This window comes from Amblyomma mixtum, chromosome 2, assembly GCF_055824585.1.
Source record: "Amblyomma mixtum isolate Tamu chromosome 2, ASM5582458v1, whole genome shotgun sequence".
In the NCBI taxonomy this organism is placed as follows: domain Eukaryota; kingdom Metazoa; phylum Arthropoda; class Arachnida; order Ixodida; family Ixodidae; genus Amblyomma; species Amblyomma mixtum.
The window spans coordinates 21,742,057-21,763,868 of record NC_143013.1 but is presented as its reverse complement, the minus strand read 5'-3'; the positions used below and the strand labels follow the sequence as shown (position 1 = coordinate 21,763,868).

The window sequence follows — 21,812 nt, the reverse complement described above, 5'->3', positions numbered from 1 at the left end:
ACCAGTACCAACACCCCCACCTGTTCGTTCTTAATATGGCTTCAGTGACTTGAAATCAGAGTCTTTAATGAACAGCTTTGATAGCCAATATTGTTTGTCATACATGGTTTAACTTTATTCACTTTTGCTAGTAATGCTGCAGGAGGCACTGTGTCCCTAGTAATCATACAGTTAATTGCAGTACTAGTATACAAATGGTGAACAAGACCTGAACACAGGACAAACCCAACAAGGCACTATTCTGTGTGTCCACCTCTGTAGCATGATGGTGAACCACCAACTTGCCCACTCACTGAAGCGCTCATTACTGTGAGTGCCTGCAGTAAGACATCTTGCTTACTGACTGTCAGAATGCAGTTTCACTTTTTAGTATTTGCGACATACACAAGTCGGTCAAAAAGAAACACATGCAAAAATTCTGACAGATTCCTATAGGTCCCATAGGTATTTCTATTACATATTTTTATTTGGCCCATAGATATACATATTTCTATAATCCACTCTAGCTTGATAATGGCAAGCACTAGGGAAATGATATTTTGTAGGTAGAAGCAGTGGTCCTTTGGAAATGTCACTCAGTATATGATCCATTTGATTCAGTGCACCGCAACCATCTTTGTTTCCATGACACGAATGCTCATTTGTGAAACTCTTGAGATTTTTTCACTCGCAATGAGCTCGTCATTTCAAAACTGTTTCCCACGCAGACGAGCTTTCAGTCGTCCAAACAGATCGAAATCTGATGGCACTAGTTGAGAACTGCATGGAGGTTGTAGCACTACTGTCCCTCCCATTTGGCCAATCTTGTGAAGTGTAATATACATCATATACATCATACAGTCTTGTGCTATCGTGATGCAACTTGATTTCCCTTGCATGTAACTCTGGCCTCTTTGTTGATTAGATACCCTGCACCTTGTCCAAGGACGAATAGTATTGTTCTTTGGTAATGGTCGTTCCACATCCTAGAATCTCTATGAAAATCACCCTCCCCTGTTATTCCAAAAGAACGTCACCATCAGTTTGTTGCATGATCTGGCCAGTCACAGCTTCTTTCAATATAGAGGTCCTGGATGCCTCCATTCCACCGACTGCCTTTCGGTTTCAGGATTTAAATGAAACAGCCAGGTTTTATCACACATGATGACTCCATGAAAGCATTGTGGACAATCCCCAGAGAAACTTTTAGATCATCATACAAATTCTTCACGATTTGCATCATCTTCCTTGTCAAGAGCTGTGGAACCCAGTGAGCACAAATGTTCGTATATTCCAAATATTCGTGTTAATACAGCTTCTTTTGCATACCTGTGTGCTTCTTGATGTGTCTTGTGGTGTGCGTCTGTTATTTTGGAGGAGTTTGACTGATGCGTTTTTCAACTTTTCATCAGTTGTGACAGTTGATGATATACCTGAACATGACTAGTTCTGTATGTTGCAGTCACCACACCAAAACATCTGAAGCAATCGAAACACAACACATTATTTCAATTTGTTCTGTTGTCACTATAGACTGGCTACAACTTACCGTGGATTGATGTTGCTGAGTCAGCCCTGCATTTGTTGAGGAATTAAATCACTGCATGTTGGCATAGAAGTACGTGTCGCATTGATCACCCACAGAAAATGAAAATTAGGTATAGGTTGGGTGGTAAAAGACTAAATGCACAAAATTTCATTTTCCTAGTGCTTACCGTTATTGAACTACAGTGGATACTGTGTTATTTTTTGGTCTACCTTTGTACATTCTGCGTTCTCAATAAGTGATGCTTTTATGATGCATCTGCTGGATTTGAAATGATTAATTCCTATAGCACTTCCTTATTAATCATGATGTGCGTAGTAAGCTAATTGCATTTGCTGCCAAATTCTTTATTTTGCAGTGGATAATTAAGGCATACACCATCATTTAGAGGATCGGTTGATGTGATTGAAGGAAACTGACTTTCGTACTATGCAGCATCTGAGGGCATGGAGTCTGAGGGGCAGGGCAGGCTATCCTGGTAACCTCATATAGAGTCAAAGTCTGGTCTTTCAATAATCATTTTCCCATTTGGGCAGCTGTCATGTTTTGGAGCATTGTCACGGATATATAGACCTTTCCAACAAGGGCGTCTCCGTACTACTCACTGTACTGTTAAGTGCGCCTGGTGTTGGCCCAGTGGAAGCGTCAGTGGAGCCGTTTTGCAACAGCCCAGAGAGGAGGCGTTTCGGCATCTATCTGTGGCATTCGGTTTGCAGCCCTCGGGCTGCGGCCGTGTATCTGTATTTTTTAGCCAGCGTCCGTTCCGGCGGACGCGGTTGTTGCGACGCGCGTCTTTACTCTTTACTCTGTCCTCTTATCTTTCAACTCTCTTCTATCTGCACGTGGCAGCGGTGGTGGCTCGGCTTGAGCCAGTTGGCAGGTCGTTGTTGTTGTTGTTGTTGTTGTTCACCTCATGGGATGGCGCATACCCACAGAGGGGGATCGGCCAAGAAGAGGGGTGCATAGAGAGTTTTTGAGATTTTTTGCTTGTTTGTTTAGTTTTGTTTTCTGGGGAAAAATAAATAGATAAATGAAGTAATAAATAGAAATAGCAGAATGCTGGGGAAAAGAATCTTTATGAGAAAGCAGAAAGACTAAAAAGAAACAGGGCAAGCATAACGCACGCAGGAGCTGGACTCAGCAAGATCTCTAGCAGAGGGAGTTGATTAAGAAATAAATGCAGGTCTTCCTCCATGGCAGGCCCTTGCACTTTCCTTTTCATTCTTCTCTCAGTCACAACCAACGTGCAACCAACCAACCAACCCTCGTGTGAGAAAGCCCAGGAAGAATTTTTGGTTTGCACCCTGGCGCGGGGCAAAGCCCTTGAAAGCCTAATTTTTCGAATAAACAGCAGAAACTGCGAATGAAGCAATACGATTCCTGACAATAAATTTTTGCGAGCAACTGAAGTCCACGGCGGTCCACAAATATCATCATCATTATCGTTCCTAATTCGCATTCTCTCATTCTCGGTTTATGCGCCATTTTGTAAGCCTGAAGAAATGTGCTAGTCCCCGAGTTCATTACTTCTTCGCCGCTTTTGATAACAGAAGAAAAAGATGTTGAATTTGTGGACCGAAGCGTGTATCACAGAATCGTCATATACTGACCATTTGTGAAAATCTCCTTTCGGATCGTCAACCGTCGTTGCTGCGGCGGCGTCTGAGCAGCGCAGTGCAGCAATACTGTGACCGCAGTTGATCACTCGAGGTAAATTTCTTTCCGTTACCTCTCGAACCGCGGGCAGGACGTTCAAGTGTCGTCCACGGACAGCATACTGAAACAAGCTAGCGAAGCCTTCAGTGGCGCTGTGAAAGAACAATAAAGCATTTTAGTTTGAATACGCTACCGATGTTGGCGTGGCATTCATGAACGGTTTTGAAAGCACAGATCCGGTTTTTGTATGTCTGCTGGAGATCACATAATTGTGCTTGACGTAAAATTCGCATGAAGATTTTCGAGGGTGTGCATGAAGACCTGTAAAAAGCTTTTCGGTAGCCAAACGAATTCATTGGGTGTTCCATGTAGGTTAGACGCATTTTTACACCTGCCCTGTTGCTTGTAATCAAAGCCGCTATAAACCATGTTCATCAGTTAAATAGATATTTAGCATTGGACATAGGCCATGCAAGTCTGCAGATCTTGTCTGCTTGAGTCAAATCTTAGATTGCTATGGGCCATTGTGAATATGCGCACCGTTAACGCCGCATGAACCGTTACGCGCTACTTGTGATGCATGCCTCAATTCACTTCTTTCTTAGCAGCCGTCGTGAAAGAGACTGCAAGTTGCCTGTTTTTTCTTCAGTGTAAAAAATCGCTGTAAATAGAAATGTGGTCCGGACCCGCTGGACCGTGGAATCAGTGGCCGATTCATGCCTCCATGTATCAAAACGTGCCTCATGAACAAGGTGAGAACCTTTAATACGTGCGCTGATATTTTTCTTAGTGCATTGCACACTTCATGTGTCCGTAACGCCGAGTGTTCAGGTCGCCGTAACGAAATACGAGTACCTTTGCCGCAGTTCATGGCATTTTCAAAAAGTTAGTACTGAAAACGAATCGAGGAAAAATTTTAGTGCAAAGACGTTTGAGCTGTGCGCATTTAAATATTGTTGCTCGAAAGGGGAAGGTGTCGCGTAAGCTGTGTTTAGGGACTGCATGGCATGACCAGGTTTGTTGCGTTGTTTTGTTGTATTAATAAATTTAGTTTGCATTCGAAAAAACAGTTTACACTGGTAATGTTGTGCCTAAAGAGCACTTCCGCACCAGTTTTATGCGTGCAGCTTTAATGTTTGAAGCTTGGCAGCATTGCTGGTGCATCATGCGTACACCATTGCCTTCAGCATTGCAAAACTGCACCCTCTAGTAGTAAGAAAAGGACCTAAAAGTATGTGTTTTAGCCAGAAAATCATTTTCATACCGTGCATATTTTGAGCAAAGGTTGCTTGCAGCAGCATTGTGAAGGTGACGTAGTTTTGTCCTGCTTTGTGTTTCAAGGATAATTAAACTTAACAGTTAGTGGTAAGTGTTTCCCTTGCACTAATGTTGCTTTGTAGGCATTCAGACATTACTGGGGGATATCTTTCCATGTCACGGAGGTTTTAATGAAGTGTTTAACCTGTTGCCATAAACATAATGGTAGTTGCGGGCAGAAACTTTTGGGCACATCTCTTCCATACCTCTCCTGGTTGGTCTCCGATCATGTCATGTCCCCCAGCCCACTAATCTTGTTTTCAAATCTGCTGTCCTTCTTGTCCACTGCACCTTAGCCTGCCTAGAGGTTGCTGTTAATTTATTCGGTTTCTGTTGTTGATGGAGTCCACCATTGGTGTGCATCGCACCACACCCAACCAACGTGTTTCATCCTCTTTGTCAGTGGACTGGGCCCAACTTGCCAAGCAATGGATCCAAATGCAGCAGGCACCCTCCGGCTCCGAACCAGCGATTTCAGCCCCACACATGGCCCCTCCCATGGCCCCCAGAGTGCCTGCGCCCACATTACATCCACCGCAGGCACCCCTTGGTGTGCCTGCAACAGTGGCACACAAACCTATGCCACCACTCGGTATGAAATCTTATGCATGCTCCCATGACCATGTGCTGTTCCGCATAGTGAACATGCTTGCTTATGGAGAATTCTGAATGGGGCAATAGTACAGACTATTGCGATCAATATTTTGCAGTGCTGGTCGTATTAGCCTCGCTCGCCCGGCTTCACATTGACATTTTCGGTTTTGTTGTCCTGTCCCAGTGCCCCCAAGCTTAGGAATGCATGAGCAAAAGAAGTCTTGGAGCAAAAATAATTGCCCCCTGGTCTCCACCCCATGGCAAAGTTGTTTACACGACTTTTGAGCACATGCTTAGAAGTGTCTCATAACCAGGTGAACTTGGAAACATGCCTGTTGGTCCATTTAGCTCTAACTCCTGCAGCATAGCACAGTGTGGAAAGGTTGTGTTTTCTGCAACTGGTGCATGCACTCCGTAATCATGGTATGCTTTGTGGTTTGTTACCTGTTTGTTTGCTTGTGCCAGTGGGGAAGGTTTTTAGGGCTGTGTTTTTTGTGTTTTCACTCCCCAGGCCTCCACACTCTGCAGTTAGGGCTCCAGTCTTGTGCAGCCCACCCTGGCTGCATCTCACAATGTGCCATTTGCTTCTGCTCAGGAGGCATACCACCATCAGGGCCCCCTGCACCAGCGGGTGGTTACTGGGCAGGACCATCGTCGTCCACTTGGGTGGTCGGGGAAGGAAAGCCCTGGCACTCATCAGTGGGGCCTCCACCCCAAGGGGTTCCTCCAGGGGGAATGGGCCCTCCTCCGCACGCAGCAGGCCCCATGCCCCCGCTGGGCATCTCGGAAAAGGAGACCTTTGACTACGGCCACGTCTCCTCGGCCCAGCCGCTCGCTTCCCAGAGCTACGACTACAACCACGGCGGCGGAGCTGAACAGTACGCCCAGTTCGCACCCCCACCGCCACTCATGGACGTAGGTGCTGCTCAGACATTGCTCCAGCCGATGCAGGCAGGCATCCCATGGCATTTGTGCACGAATGTGGAGGATCCTACGCAGGATCCGCTGCATTTGTTTGGGAGCAGTGCCCTTGGCACTGCAGGGGAGACTCGGTGCATCGCTAGCACCTGCCCTCAGCCTCATGTAGTGCAGTTCATTGCTGCAGTCGGTTAAATATGAAGGGAGAGGAGGAGGAGGAGGCCATTAGTTGTGTGCAGAGGCACTACACTGGTGTGCCACCTGCACTGGCTATAGGAGACGTTTCATATGCACCATGAAAATGCAGGCTGCAATTGGCTTGCTCTTGGCCACCAGTGTGAAATTTTATGTGAGGCAGGCTTTAAGCTCATGTGTGACTACTGTGATGCTGTGGCAAAGAGGATGAGGTATGTGGTATTTGCTACTAGGCAAGCATAGAAGGGGCAAGTACATATAGAAGCATTTTCGTGCATTGCTGTGTTAACATCCACACCTTAAAAACAGTACAACACTGGAAGTCGAGAAATCTTTGTGGGGCTCAACTAAGTAAGGTTCTCCCATCAGCTTATCTTCACAGGCACAGGTAGCTGAACGTGTGCTGAGAGAGTGCACTGCTCTTCTTTGACAGAGCTACCCGAACACGGCGGACCCTTACCACCAGTACTGGGGCATGGGACCAAACTCGTGCCCACCGCCGTTCCTGAGGAAGGAGAGGTGCGACGACAGGGAGGAGGCCCAGGTGCCCTTCTTCGAGGAAGAAGCACAGCAGATAGGTGAGGGTTTTTATTCTTGACGGTTCCTTTTGAGCTTCAGCATTTTGCGAGCAGTGCCATGTGCTCTGCCACTGTTTTTAAAAGTTCATTATAGAGTCCTGCCTAGTTCCATTTCAAGACTCGAGGTCAGAAGTATTCTTTCCAAGCTCAGAAACTTGCCACGTACTCTGTATGTTCCCGTTTTCATTTCAGATGCTGCCAAGCGCAAGACTCTGCCCGGCTGGATTCGGGAAGGCCTGGAGAAAATGGAGAGGGAGAAGATGCGCAAGCTGGAGCGCGAGAGGGCGGAAGCAGAGCGGCATGCGAAGCTCACTAAACACTCTGATGATGATGATGATCCCTCAAACACCAAGTCTAAATTTGTAAGTCTCCGTAGTGTGCTGCTTTGGCTGCTATTCAAATAGCCTGTTATCCATCATCTGTGGTGTGAAAAATGCGGGAAGCTTCTGGGCAACCTTTGTTTGGAGGGGAGGGGGAAGGGATGTGGGGTGTGCGGAGCAAATGTTCCTGAGTTGTTCAGACATCAAAACATCATAAGTGCTACTGCCATGAGGCTGAGATGTACTCACAGTGGTCTTCCTGGAGTAACCGAACTTTCTTTTGCTGTTGGTGGCAGTGAATCTTAGTTTAGTGGTGTAAAAGCCCTGCAAATGGTCAGTGCAACATTTGGGATAATATTTGGCCAAGAAAATTGTGCATAGTTAGAAACAAAACTTAAAAGCAAACAGTTGCCGACATTCCGGGCTGACTTGCTGTATTGTTGCTATTAGAACCTATATCGAACTATGCACCGTTGTTTCCTCCGCTGCAGCGAAAACTTTTGTTTCCTTTGATGAGCTAAAACATTGCCTCATTAATTTTACTTGAATTGCAAGTAGAATGCTTTCTCTTTCTTTTTTTGTATAGGAGCTGTCATGCGCAGTTAGCATGCTGCAGTAACTGGTCTCGCAGTTTAGTCACTTTGCTATGATGACAAATTTGTAGCCTTGTAGATGAAACTGTACGAGGGGGTACCCAAAAGAAACCGGACTAAATTTTTTGGTCGGCAAAGCTTCTGTGGTACCGCGTTTTGCCACTAGGAGCGCATAGAACGAACATTCCAGAGTCAGTAAGCCGAGTGGCATCGTTGAAGGAGGTCAGACTAGTTTAGGCAAAGTTTTAGAGTGAGGACTGTTTTGTGTGAACGTCGTTTTTGCAATGGCTGATTTTCGTGAACAGCGTGCGCCGGTGAAATTTTGACTTTTGCCCTGAAAAAGTTGAATGGAAACTCTTGAAATATTAAGAAAGACGTACAAGGACGATGCTATGGGGACAACTCAAGTGTTCCTGTATCGAATCCTGAATCAAAGCAACAATCATTCCAATGGAAAACTTCAAATTCACCTCGCCTCAAGAAAGCTCGTCAGGTGAAACCAAACCTCAAAACAATGCTGATTTGTTTTTTCGACGACGTAAGAGGAGTCGTCCATTGAGAATTCTTTCCGCAGGGTCAGACAGTTAGCAAGGCTTTCTACTTGGATGTTTTGAAAAGATTGGGCAACAGTGTGCGGTGGAAGCGGCCAGATTTGTGGCGGTCGGGTGACTGGTTTTTCCATCATGGCAATGCCCCTGCTCACACAGTTCTGTCTCTACGACAATTTTGGACCAAAAATGGCATGACCCCTATTCCTCAACCCTCATACTCTCCCGACCTTGCCCCGTGCTGCTTTCTTTGTTTCCTAGAATGAAAAAATAGGTGAATGGAAAGCGTTTCGCGATGTTACTGAGGTGAAGAAAAAAACGACGGAGGCACTGTCAAGCATCACAAAAGATGAATTTAAACAATGTTTTGAAAAATGGAATGAAAGATTCGACAAGCATATCATTGCAAGTGGGGAATACTTTGAAGGAGATTGAAGGTCTGTGCTTAAAATGTGAACAAATAAGTTCAAACAAAAATAAGTCCGGTTACTTTTGGGTACCCCCTCGTACTGTGCGATGTCAGTGCACGTTAAAGAACCCCAGGTGGTCGAAATTTCCGGAGCCCTCTACTACGGCGTCTCTCATAGCCTTAGTCGCTTTGGGACGTTAAACCCCATAAACCAACCAACGAAACTGTAATTAACTTCCTGGAAGTGTCCAGTGTTTTATCTGGGACATGATCAGAAAAGTATGTGAGAAAAAAAATGAAACTAATTTGATGGTAGATGTTTTCAATCAATTCCACCCGTCATTTCGCCAGAACTGACAGTGTCATCTTCTGGCTTGCTATTGAAGCTTTGATAAAAGAATTTTATGCGATATATGCTGTTTCTTTTTCCTGGTAAATTGTGTTTTTTGTGATTTTTTTGTTCATTTACAATTTTTCTTTCCTCAAAGAAATCACTGAGTGACAGATATGCCGTTCTACTGCTGCATGTAGAATTCAGTGACTGCAAATATTGATCACATTATCACTGCCGAAATAAAACTGCAGTAGTTTCTGAAAATGGCTGCCGTGGTAGCTCAGTGGTTATGGCGCTCAGCTGCTGACCCGAAAGATGCGTGTTCGATCCTCACCACAGCGGTCGAATTGGTGAGTGGACATGAGTGGACATTCAAGAACCCCAGGTGGTCGAAATTTTCAGAGCCCTTCACTATGGCGTCCCTCATAGCCTGAGTCGCTTTGGGACGTGAAACCCCAATAAATCAATAAACCAAGGTTCCGAAAATGCATTTAAATGGTTTACATCACTTTCACTGCTACATTTGGAATTCAGTGACTGCAAATATCAATTGCATTTTCACCACCGAAATAAAACTGCAGTAGTTTCTGAAATTGCATTTATATGGTTTGCATGTTTGAAAAAACACCTCCGTATACAAAGAGATTGATGTTGGAATCGTTATGCTGGTATCTGATTTGAATAGGTAAGGTAGTACTTAAAGAGTTCAGGAAAAACAGACCACAGTCCTTTGAAGCTGGCAGATATTCATGCACTGCTGTAGTGTTTTGCTTTGAAATGTGCGGGTAGCCGGCATCTATATTACCACTTTTCTTTGATCTGACATTTCATGTGAAAAACATGCTCAATTTTTTGCTGTGTTTTCTCTCTGTTTTTAACAGGATTCAGACTCGGATGAGGACAAAGGGGACGTGGTCGACATGTTTAGTGAAGGGGGCCGTGCAAGGCTGTCACCCAAGCGGAATGGGGCTGCAGTCAACCACGAGCCTTCCCCTGATGAGGCAGAGCCCGTACGGGTCAAGGAGGAAGATTTCAAATTCCAAACACCCGAAGAACGGCACCAAGAGTTGGTGAGCTTGCCAAGAAGTGCCCAGTGTATAGTGGCGACTAGGGGTTCATCTGAACCTGAATTTTTTTTCATAGTGACAGCAGTTGAGGACATGTTTCGCAGTTCTGTGGCGTGTTGGCACAACACGAAGGAGAAACGAGCAGCAGGAAGTGGCACGGCTTGCCGCACTGCAGATTTGTGGCGACCTCTGTTTGCAACGGCGGGAACTAGTGCTTGCGATGTTAGTGCTTCTGCGCCTAGAAGGTGCTATGCGATGGCAAAGTGAACGATGCACCGCGCGCAGATTTAGAGTTTTAGCACAGCGTGTGTTTCTTGTTCATAATGAGCAGGACAGGAGCGGTGGCAGATTTACAGTAGCCGATCGATATTTCGGACTTCGCTGAGGAACCGTCGCGCACCTCATAGGAACGTGTACATTTTTCACGACCGATATTTCGGACTTTGCGGAGTCTAAAAGTTCGAATTTTCGGACTAAAATAGATGCCAACAATAATGTGGTGGTCGTTTTTCAACCGAAAGTTTGTTATTTCGGCCTAATATAGACGCGAGCGGGCATTGCTGTCACTACCAACCCATTTGCCACCACCGTGAAAGGCGCCGTCTTGGATTTAAACGGAATCGGCTCGGCGGGCGTGATCGGACTGGCTTGGATAGGCTTGGCTGTTTGTTCTCCATCGTTGCCATTTGAGATAATGAGATGCTTTCCATTTTCATTTAGATCGCCTACAAAAGGCGCGCGATTGCATTCGAAACGTTCCAGCGGGACAGCTGCAGCGTCCGCCGCGGCTTGGACAACGCACCCCACGGTGCGGGGCATCAAACGCGATAGATGGGAGGTGGGAGGGACTGCATTTGGAGGCGCTCGCTTCCGCTCGCGTCTTCCCGTGCATTACCTCTCGGTCTTCGCGAACGTCATTGCTCCGTGCAAACTGACTGTTCTCGCTACTTGCAGCGAGTGCATTCATTCGCGGCATGACCGCGACCGCATCGCACTATCTGGTATCATGATGTGCTAGGGTGCGGGCATGACGAAAGCGCGGCTATGACTCGGATAGAGTCTCATATTATCGCTTGCAGGCAGAACTGGGGAGCGGCGATTTTTGCGATTTTGAAAGCCGGTTTTTTGCAGAAAAGTTTCTGGACTGTTCGATTATTCGGACCATTTTTCAGGTCCCGCTGAGTCCGAAAAATCGGTCGGGGACTGTATTTGACAAGCATCTGCACTTGACCATGACGTCATATTCTACGCATATAATTTCGCCACTGCTCCTGTCGGGCCCATTGTGAACAAAAAACTCGTACAGGTTTCAAAACATCTTTTCTTTTCGACTGCCCTCAGTGACTGCTTCTTCATTTCGTTGGATCAAACTGCCTGACTAGACGGATCTCTGTCGAACTCTTGACTACATGTTTATTATTAGTGGGGTCATTGTTAATTGGCTTGAGTGTTATTAGTGGGGTCACTGCAAATTGGCTTGAGTGTAATACAATTAGTATTGCTATATTTAATCACGTAATGAAGATGCCGACACAATAAATGCACTTACTACTTTGGCTGTCAGAGTGCGTAAGTTTAGAATATATTACTGTTGCATTACAGGTGCACCTTCATTTATGTTCTGGGAGTAGCCGTGTGCTGCCAGGCGGAATTCTGGTGTTTGTACTGGATGTGATTGAGGGCATACTAGAGAGAATACTGTATAATCTCGTGTATGGGCTGCACTTCCTGTTTTGGACTAGATAAATGAGAAAAAAAATGCGGTTATATATATCTTTAAACTTTGCGTATAGGCCGCACCTTCAAAATTCACACCCGAACTTAAAGGGACAGTGAGGAGAGCACTATTAATATTTTTTTATAGCAAAATCCGATAGTTCGGCATTTCATGGCTTTGTTGCCACTTGGCCGGCTGCGAAAGATGCATTTATTTCCAAGAAATTTGGATTCGAAGTTGAAAAAGTTTTTCCCGCCGCTCTGATTAAAACTTGGGATTCTCCTATGACGACACAGGACTAAGTGACGAGACTCATGACGTGACATGACGTAACACAGACTCCGTGATTTCTGACGGCCAACATAGCGGCCCAGCAGCAGCCGAAAAGAAAGCTACCGCTGGCCACAAGTTGAAGGCATCTATCGGCTATTGCGGCCGTCGCTACAGTCGCTTCGCTTACGTTTGCACTGGCGTTTTGCCAGCGTTACGATGGATCTTGTTCTCGAAGTCGTCAGCGAAGTTCTTTCAAATAGACACCTTTAGCATACCGTGTACCTTGTTGCCGCTAGCGGAATACCGGGAGCCCGCCTGCCGCCGGCGATCAGGCGCTGATTGGTCCCGATGCTTCAGGCGCGCGCGTAGCTGCCGGGCACGTGGCGCCATCTGGCGACGTGAAGGAGATTTGCGCATGCATTGGCTGCTCCTCAGTGATTTGTGGTTCTCGGGTCCTAGAGTTGCTAGAACCATTCGTTCTAGCAACACTGTTTTGTCCTATGATCTCATCACGCTTGTACTTGCGAGTTTGGCCTGTGGCGGCGATACCTGTATTTTGGTTCTTTCTCTTTTCTACGTTACAAGAGCTTTGTTGTCAGTATGAGTGGCGTTTTTGTAATCAGGATCTGGTATTCTGTCGATACAAGCCAACTTCAATTTCTCCTCAGTGTCCCTTTAAAAAAAAAGAAGTGTGGCCCTTACACGAGTTTATACAGTAAGTGTGCAGTTGGAACCATCTGATGCATTGCATCAGAAGGTGGCGCCAAGAGCTCAGAAAACAAAGTTTGACAAAGCTGAAAGCGAAGCATCATTGCATTTAGACACCTCTTAGAAGTTTATCACGGTAGGAAAGCTCAGCTCATTGGGGTGTACAAATGCACCAGACATGGCCAAACAACGAATAGTACCACAACACTAGTGTAAAAGCTGCCTTGCATCTTTGATTGCTGCTGTGCGGCTGCAGGTGGAAATTTTCATGTCTGGCTGACTGGTTGCACGTGCAGAGAGCACGCAGCTTTGTCGTCAGACAAACCTGTTGCAGCTGGTCATATGCCAAATCACGCTACTTTATGTGTCTGTCGTAATCTTTATTCCAATTCAGAATAATGTGCAGTGACATGAGGTCTGCCAAAAAAGTGCAGCTTATTCACATGTTCAGAACACGTTCCTTTCAATTCCAAAGTGAGCTGTGCCAGATGTGATTTCTATTCTGTAAGCCTGCTTTTCTCCCTGTTTCTGAACTTCAGATCCTTGCTAAGTATGTTACCCCATGTAAAGGGCCGGCATTAATTTTTTTTTTTTTTGTCGGGAAAAAAATAAAGTGCTCCCATTTTTCAGGTAAACATAGTTGGAATGCAGGCCCAACATAGTCAAATGGTCCTGATTTTCTGAGCATTGTCCAAAAATTATCTGCATTCGCAGTGTGCTGCGTATTAAGTACTACTATGTACAACCTTGTCTATTTACAGATGCTGAAAGTTCGGAGAATGCTCACTGAGCTGTTGCTCGAAGTGACCAATGAAGAGATTCATTCTCTAACCCAGGAAGTTTTCCAGAAAGCAGTTCAGAAAGGTAGCCTCGTTATAACATCGTTATGTGTAGTCATTATGTTACATTATTGCAATCTTCTGTCTTGTCATTACAGAAACTGTTTCGCATACAATAAACGTATAGATCTTGACATTCTTGATTATGAGCTTGAGAATGTGGTGCAATATCTTGGCAACTCCAGTGGATTTAGAGTTTGTACGAATTGTGTGGAGTTTGAACATTAGGATGCCCTCAGAATATGAGGGCTGCCAGTTCACAGCATAGGTTGACACTCAGTAACTTCGGTGAAGATGCCCAGTCAAGTGCTAGTGTCACCCTTGTTGCACATTAATATTGTTGAAGTCCGAAGAAGCAATTTTTTATTATGGGGCTCTGGCCAGACATATTTAAAAAATGCGAGAAGGTAGGGAAATAATTCAGCCTTATCAACCCCCTCCTCATCTACCCTGTAGATGTCTGTGCAGCTCTTCTACACGGTATAACTTGTTACCATTGTGATTAAAAAGTAGTGAGTCTCATCCTCACCTTGTTCAAGCTGCAAAGTGTAAACAGTTGGTGCATGTGTCTTTATTCTGGAACCATCCGCAGCTCTGGGAGCAACTTGACATTGGAAAGAGCTTTCTGCTGTCATTGTATCACTGGCAGGACGCTCAGTCCAAGCATTCTAAATTTTACAGCCTTAGCTGTGGATGAATCTTGCCTTGGCTTGATGGCATAGATCACCAGGAAATAAATAGACTGTCCAGCCCTTTCTGGAAGCGTCCAAGTTCATCCCTCTGATATACAGCTCCCAAAACCTATGTGAAACCAACTGGGTCATAGCCAAGCTACATATGAGCACCTTGACACAGATGGGAGGTAGTGGGCTGGCAGTGGTAACCCAGGTCACCGAAAAACATCAAACACGTACCCCCTCCACCAAATCAAAACCTTGTTTTTTTGAAACCCCGCTCTTCCCCCACCAGCTCACACTTACAGCGTTACAGGCTCATAACTGTTTTGGTCATGTCATGCCTCCGCCACCTTTTTTTGTGTGTGTTGTTGTGCTCTGATTGCTGGAAACGCTTCATACGCTGTTTTCGAAAGGCAGCCTGCATATGCCACTGGGGGTTCTTATTCTAACGAAATGTATGCTCAGGAACCCTCATTCAAGTTCATATCGCCTTTTTTTAAGGATTCAGCATTGCCCACCCATTGTCAAGTTCAGAACTCTTTATCTGTATTTCACTGCACTGCACAGAGCATTACAAACTTACCGACCTTAACCAGAAGCAGTCATCCCCCCACCCCCCCTTGCTTCCAAGCGAGGAATTTTGCATAGAAAAACTGTGCGGAACCCTATTTTCAGCCAAATAAGTCACGGAAATACGTAGCTCAGATGAGACTACGTGCCCCAACTGCCCTTCACTTGAACTTTGTTTACCGATATTTGTGCATCAAAGCACATTCCCAGTTAGTTCCTGCCAGAAGGCTTGGTTTATAATTTTAATGCTGTATTTGCTAAAGGAGGAATACATCTGTTTCTATTAGTAATGTTCCATCGAAGGCTTTTTGCAGTGCCTGGTGTATGCGAGGCTTTCTGCGGGTGTGAACTGTCATATCTTATAACAAGAGACCATTGCATTTGCCTCGCGGCCAAAGAGAATGGACCATAAGTAGGGGTTGGACTTTTCGGTTTTTATTTTTTGGAAATTCAGCGGACTTTTCTGGAGTTTATTTCAGAATGCAAGTTTTGTTTTCTTTTTTTTCTTCCAGCGAATATTGTTTTCACAAGTGAATTACTGGCTTTTTTCGGTGATCTAATGTGGAACTCTGTGTTTTCAAAAGTCACTTAGAGTGAATTCGACATACCTTTATCTTTTTTTTTTTTCTGTCCGAAAAGTCCAACTTCCTAGCCATAAGGGATGTGTAATCCAGAGAGCAGGTGCTCTAAAAAGTGTCCTGTTTGCAGATGTCTGAACCAGGTGGCCCTAGTAGTGGGTGCACGTAGGGAGGTGCAGAAAACCTGGGAGTTCACATCCACAGTGTGGTCATAAGTATAGGCATTAGTAGAGGGCCTTGTCCCCTTTTGTATTGAGTACTGGTGCAGAGAGGGCCTGATCACCTGATGTACAGAATGGGATAGAACGCAGGAAGGAGAACCAATGAGAGTGCTTCTCATGGTTTGCGAGCAGTGGAGATATAGCATGGAAAGGTCTCTTGTCCTGACTTTGCATTACTTAGTTTTTGCGCTTTATGTGGTATGGTCTGTTTCGCTGTAATGCTGGAATAGGGGACTAGGTATGAAATCAGTTTACCACATAACTAGGAGTGGCATTTTGCTGTCACCATAGAAGTAACACCTGCAGATTGTTTATGGCTGATTTTGTACTGTCTGAAGAAAATGTCCAGATAGGCGTCAAAAGCCCAGCTACCCCAGTAGACTTATGTACGCGTCTGTGTTTCTGTTGAGTCTGTGAACCAAAGGCTTGATGTTCCCCTGTGCGTAGGTTGTGTTCTCTGTGTAGTGCACTAAAACGGTTCCCTCTGCTGATTTGCTGCAAAAGCTCCCGCCCGCCAGCTCAGATCCTCCTCAGCTTTGGCAAATATTGCCGGTGGATTGGGTAAGTCCTCTCTTAATTGTTCCTCAAACAGTGTAGTTAAGGAGGCATTGGCCTGCATGCAAGGTCAGCACAAATGATTTTGATTTTAGCTTTCTTAGGGGAACTTATCTCGACACTGGCTCACAAAGATTCACCCTGAAGCTACAAGTGCTGTCTTTTCTTGAAGTATGCATAACGATATAAGTAAACGCTTCGCACTGTACCCTGGGCATGAAAACAAAAGATGAGTTTGTAGACTTGTGAAAATATTTGACAGCTTTGAATACTTGTGTGAATAGTGAGGAATTTGTCATTCAGTTCAGCCTGAATGTTGATATTTGATATCATGAGTAGTAATGTTTCTGGACCACTTGCCTTCAATAACCGCATTACACCATTAGTGGTTTTTCTGTTGTTTACCACTGTATAAGTATTACTTGACAGGTAAACATTGTTTTCCATGTAGTATGTGCCAAGTTCTGCTCGAAATTTTCATAGTACCTAAATGCTCGTTAATTCAACCCCCATTAATTCCACCCTTGTTAATTTGTAAATCTGGATAATTTGAACTGCCGGCTCGGTCCTGGAAAATTCCCATGCAAGTCTATGGCACCGGATGCTTGCCAGTTCTGACGCTACAGATCTCGCACCAATTTATTCAAACGGGGTCTCGAAAGGAGGCCGCATCCAGATATGACTGGTGTGGCAAGAGATTGTCTAATTAGCCCTATTCAGAACCTGAATTTTATGCTGTATAGTCGCTCGTGAACCTCTGACGTGCGCACGATGGCAGGCTTGACGACGAATGGGTGGCCCCATATCCAACAACAGTCAGACTGCTTAGTTTCAATTTTCTGAGCTTCGCGCCAGCCAACAGCCAGGGTGGCTCGACCAGCCAGCATTGGCTAGCTAAGCAAGCCTAGCCATGCACCATTTCTAATGTTGATTGGCTCACTGCAGGGTTCTTCTTTCCTTTATTTCTCGCTGCAGTTTCCTTAGCTTGCATCCGTGTAGTTTCATTATTCAAGTGCACCAAAATTGCATGTTTATCATGTGCCATTTGCTGTTCGTGAGGTGAAACTTCCTCACGCGCAACCACTCATGATGGGTGTGGCGTGGTAGCGGTGGAGCTCCACCATGTCGCATCGAAGCAGTTCTGCTTCGATGCTGCCCGTACGCACACAATAAAGCATTGATGGAAACATGAAAAACAGTCATTACCATGCTGTTCTCATCTAAAAATCGGGCAACCATTACCTAGTCTTTCACCAAATAAATGTACTGTGCTACCAACAGTTCTTGACAGCTTTTTCGCGGTCATTTTATAATTCGATCTTTCGGATAGTTCGATAACGAGCTTTTACTGTAGCGTTTGAAGCCTTAAGGCCTCATTACATGCGGCAATCTTTTGAATGAAAGAAATTACTGTTTGCTTCAAGTTCACTCAGAGCTGAAAAAAAAAAAGTCAATATTTGCATGTTCTTAAAAACAAGGCTTTGCTTTGATAGAAGCAGTGTTCAGTATTTAGGTCGCACTTCAATATTTGGGTGAGCCACCATTACGTGAATGATTGGCAGTGCTGGTTTTGATATGGCTCTGTTGGAGATCTATGTCTTATCCACTGCCTCTGACGACTGTGGCTTGAACTTGACGTTTCGTCATGCTAACTTGTGTTGTATATCAAAAGCTGTGTAACATGAAACATTTTTGGCTTCATCTCAGATCTCAGTGGTCTTTACACTCTTTATTGCTCAGCTTTTAGGGGTGAATAATACAGTAAGACAAGGCCCAAAAAATCATTTGTGCTAACCTTGTTATTGGTACACGTGGTCACCATGCTTTGAACGCGTCTTGTACAGGTGCGGACACAAGTAAACTGAGCACACCCTAGTCTGTTCTAAATACCCTTATTCCTTACACAACATAAGTGAAGAAACATTGTCCGTGACAAAGTACACATGCTATACCGTGCCATTTCCACTAGGCAGTGCATAAATAGTGTTGGAGGGCAATAATATTTTGCTGCGTTTATTTCTGTCCACACCTGCACCTTGCATCGTGCACCTCTGTTAAACTGCATCAGACTGTAGTGCAGCTTAGTCACTAAGGTCCAGACGTGACACTTAGTTGGAATGTAAAACTTCTTATTCTGTAGACAGCTGGCGCTGACTCTTTACTTTTTTGGGCTGGGATCAAGTCTGAGATGGTCATGTTTTATTACTGGCACTTGAGAATGACTAAAATCGATTTCCTTTGTTGTCCAGATGTAAACCTTTTTGGGCAGTGCATTGACCCTGCCACTCACAGATGGGGTGTAAAGGTCCTGGAAATGCATTTTCTTGGGCATTTGAGGAACATGGATGTTGGACAGTGTAGCGCAGCGCGCATAATTTAGTAAAAAGGTCGTTGCCAGAAGTAGGACGGGTGACCAATGGGGTGTCGCACCTAGAGGGATGCTATACAGCTGTGGTAGTTAACCACACTTTGCTTTCTTTGTTTCATCGTCTGTCCTGGATCTTGAACTCCCCTGACTAAATGGAATGTTTTGACATGCCAGTAGCTCTACTATCAAATGTTAGCTTTGTCGGAACAAGCAGGCTTGGTGCTTTTCTGCATGCATCATCTCCCCTCTGTGCTTTCTTTTCTCTCATGTCGATCGCTCATTGTTTGTGCGAGCAGTGGAGACAGTTGATCGGCAGGGCCTTTGGGCATGGTCACTTCCAGGTGGTCTGAGTGGCTACGGCAGCGACAGCGAGTCGAGCAGCGGCGGGGAGAGTGGAGAGGACTCGGACGAGGAGCTGGAGCGCTGCATCCGTGACAAGCGGGCTGCGTTTGCCGAGTGGGAGCACCAGGTGACCGAGGAGCTGGACGAAGAAGACCGCCGCCACGAACGGCGGCTGCAGCAGCAGCAGCAACAGCTGCAGGCAGCCCAGAAGGTAACGGAAGACGGGGGCGTGCGTAGCACCAACAGGCCTGGTGAGTGGACGGTTCACTGCTTCCTCATGCTTGGCTGTGGGGGGGGGGGGGGGGGGGGGGGGGAGAGGTACTGTGAAGACGCTTCTGACAAAGTCGCAGACTGAGAGAGGGAGCGAAGGGTAGGGGAGCAAAACGGGGCAAACAACCAGTTGCCACCCAGCAGTGTGGAGAGGGACCGCAAGGGTTAGAAAGGAGACAGACATGATAGGCACAGAAAGATGGGGCACAGTCAAGGTTGTGCAGATTGGCTGGTCACCTTTAGATTCGTATAGGGGGAGAAAAGGCCTAGGGAGCTGATAAGCAAGGGGCTTGGTGCTAAAAAAATAGTTTGCCCAGACGTTGACCAGTTGCGTGCGTTGACGTCTGACTGGCTCCGAACTCTAAGTTGATTGTTGGCAAAGAACGAGGTGTAAGGACCCTTTGCCGCTGCAGGCGTTGTAGCGGGAGTGCAAGTTAGTTAAAGCGCATGCAAAGGGTGCTGGAAAGTGAGAGACTGAAGCTGTCCCAAAAGCATGGAATGCTTTCAGTCTGCCGTGTCTGCAAGATTTATTTTGCCTGCTCTTACAAAGCTCCTGTTCAGGCAATAGAGTGCCTCGTTCCTGGTGCTGCGTGATGAAAAAAACAATAGATGTGTGCTTCACTCGTGTGGCATGCTAGTGCACGGGCACAGCATTAAAGCACACATCACCTAGTACCACATTGTAGAGTACCTGTTAATAGCATTGTCTTTTTTAGTTTGTGGCTGGATCACCATTTTAAAGCTTTGAACAGGACAAGGTTTTATCGCATAACTGAAGGCATAGTCATATTGGTGCAGTGTTCTCTGTACATCGTTTTGTATGCAGTCGAACTCTGCTACAGTGAAGTATTTCTGATTTCCCATCAGCCAACTTTGCAATATAAACGGCTGCCGCGGTGGCTCAGTGGTTATGGTGCTCGGCTGCTGACCCGAAAGACGCGGGTTCGATCCCAGCCGCGGCGGTTGAATTTCTTTGGAGGAGAAATTCGAGAGGCCCGTGTACTGTGTGATGTCAGTGCACGTTAAAGAACCCCAAGTGGTCGAAATTTCCAGAGCCCTCCACTACGGCATCTCTTAGCCTTAGTAAGGCTTTGGGACGTTAAACCCCATAAACCAACCAACCAGTTTTTTGAGTGGAATTTCCTTTCAGTGATGGTCTTGCAAAGTATAACTGGTCTCAGGGAATGTACCGCAAAAACCCGCATATAATACGAGATGAAGTTTTAAAGACGCGAAATGGGAAAAAAAAGTTTTACCCACTTTATAATACGAGTGACGAACGATTAGAGAAGACATTTATTCAAATCGCAATCCGCACTTCACTTCAATCACTTTCTTCTTCAGCAGCACTTTCTTTGGACATTTCTTTGTCCAACGAATCATCCCAAATGTACTCATCTTCCGTGCCACTGAAGGCGTTCGAGATGCCGCACTTCTTAAAGACCGACACACAAGGTCTTCTGGGATGGCCGCCCACGCGTCCATGATCCATTTACACGGCGTGGCTGGCGAAGCCCGCTTCAGCCGCCCGGTTGGCGTCACTGCAGGCTCACCTGAGCGCATCCACTCTGCGTAGCACTGCTTGACAGCGTCCTTGAACGGTTTGTTTACACAAACATCAAGGGGCCGCGAAAGCTTCGTTGTGTTCCGCTGCACGCGAAAAGGGCTTCTTTCTGTCGTCGCCATCCATGAATGCTTCCTTCGACGACACCAAACTGCCTCCCGGCCGCACTGTTGCCGATGTTCTCCGCAGCTAAAATCACTTTTCGCTTAAAAGCAGCAGAGTACTGTTTTCGACACCCTGACATCATGCTCCCCAAAACAATATCCACTTCACGAAGCGCGCCTTACATGCGAGCACGTGCGTTGTCAACAGGCACACGGCACACCGCGAACCCCTGGCGCACCCAACAGTTCAACAAAGAAGCGACGTCGTGACGTCATGTTGTCGAGAGCCAAGCCGTAGCCACGCCGCAGTAACGAAACCAAAACTTCGAGTAACTTCAAAAATTTTTGTTCAGATCCGCAAATAGTACGATGCGGAAATTTAGGACGCTAATTATGGGAAGAAAACCTCGTATTATACGCGGGTTTTTACGGTATTTTACTTCAAAAGCGGCCGCCAAAGTCAGTATGCACGTAAATGGTAGTGCTGGCATTCCCCAGGTTTGGCACACGGTGACCATATGGTGAGCACATGACCATGCATTCGTATCTCTGCCGTGTGTACTCTGCTGTGCAAGCCTGAGTGGTAGCTACCATTGAAAAGCCTCTCCTGAGACAAATTTCATTGTCCGTAGCACACAAACCAGAAGCAGTAAAGCACATTAGAGGCATGCGGTTACATCTGGACCATGAATGGAATGGCAGTGTTCTTTTAACGTGAGCATCATGCATTCAACGCAGAATGGTTCGTGGCCATGAATATTTCCTCCCAAGCATCAACAATAACTGATGTTTGACTTCTTCTGATCTTATGTTAGTTGCAAAGCTTAAGCAGTACGGGATTGCCAGCTTCAAGATTAGTACTAAATGTAATTAATACCTCAGAGCCTATCTGTAGAAGAAAACGCTGTTCTGAGCATGGCTGAGCATGGCATATTCCAGTACGGCACATTCACTTTTCCATGTGGATTCTGC

General features: G+C 45.8%; 1 protein-coding gene across 5 annotated transcripts in view; it reads left to right on the top strand.

Annotated features, from left to right (window-relative positions):
- Positions 1 to 2,976: 2,976 nt before the first annotated feature.
- Positions 2,977 to 21,812, top strand: part of LOC149358648 (uncharacterized) — a 22,838-nt gene continuing 4,002 nt past the window's right edge. For 2 of the 5 annotated variants that reach the window (XM_089570792.1, XM_089570791.1), the window contains exons 1-10: positions 2,977 to 3,235; positions 3,831 to 3,933; positions 4,902 to 5,090; positions 5,688 to 6,043; positions 6,639 to 6,783; positions 6,976 to 7,145; positions 9,869 to 10,057; positions 13,514 to 13,616; positions 16,142 to 16,198; positions 18,902 to 19,153. In XM_089570792.1, the coding sequence (XP_089426918.1) occupies positions 3,855 to 3,933; positions 4,902 to 5,090; positions 5,688 to 6,043; positions 6,639 to 6,783; positions 6,976 to 7,145; positions 9,869 to 10,057; positions 13,514 to 13,616; positions 16,142 to 16,198; positions 18,902 to 19,153 (1,540 nt within the window). In that variant the 5' untranslated portion in view covers positions 2,977 to 3,235; positions 3,831 to 3,854. Of the gene's footprint in view, positions 3,934 to 4,901; positions 5,091 to 5,687; positions 6,044 to 6,638; positions 6,784 to 6,975; positions 7,146 to 9,868; positions 10,058 to 13,513; positions 13,617 to 16,141; positions 16,199 to 18,901; positions 19,154 to 21,812 lie in introns of all 5 variants that reach the window. The other 3 variants (XM_089570794.1, XM_089570795.1, XM_089570793.1) reach the window with 3 other exon arrangements.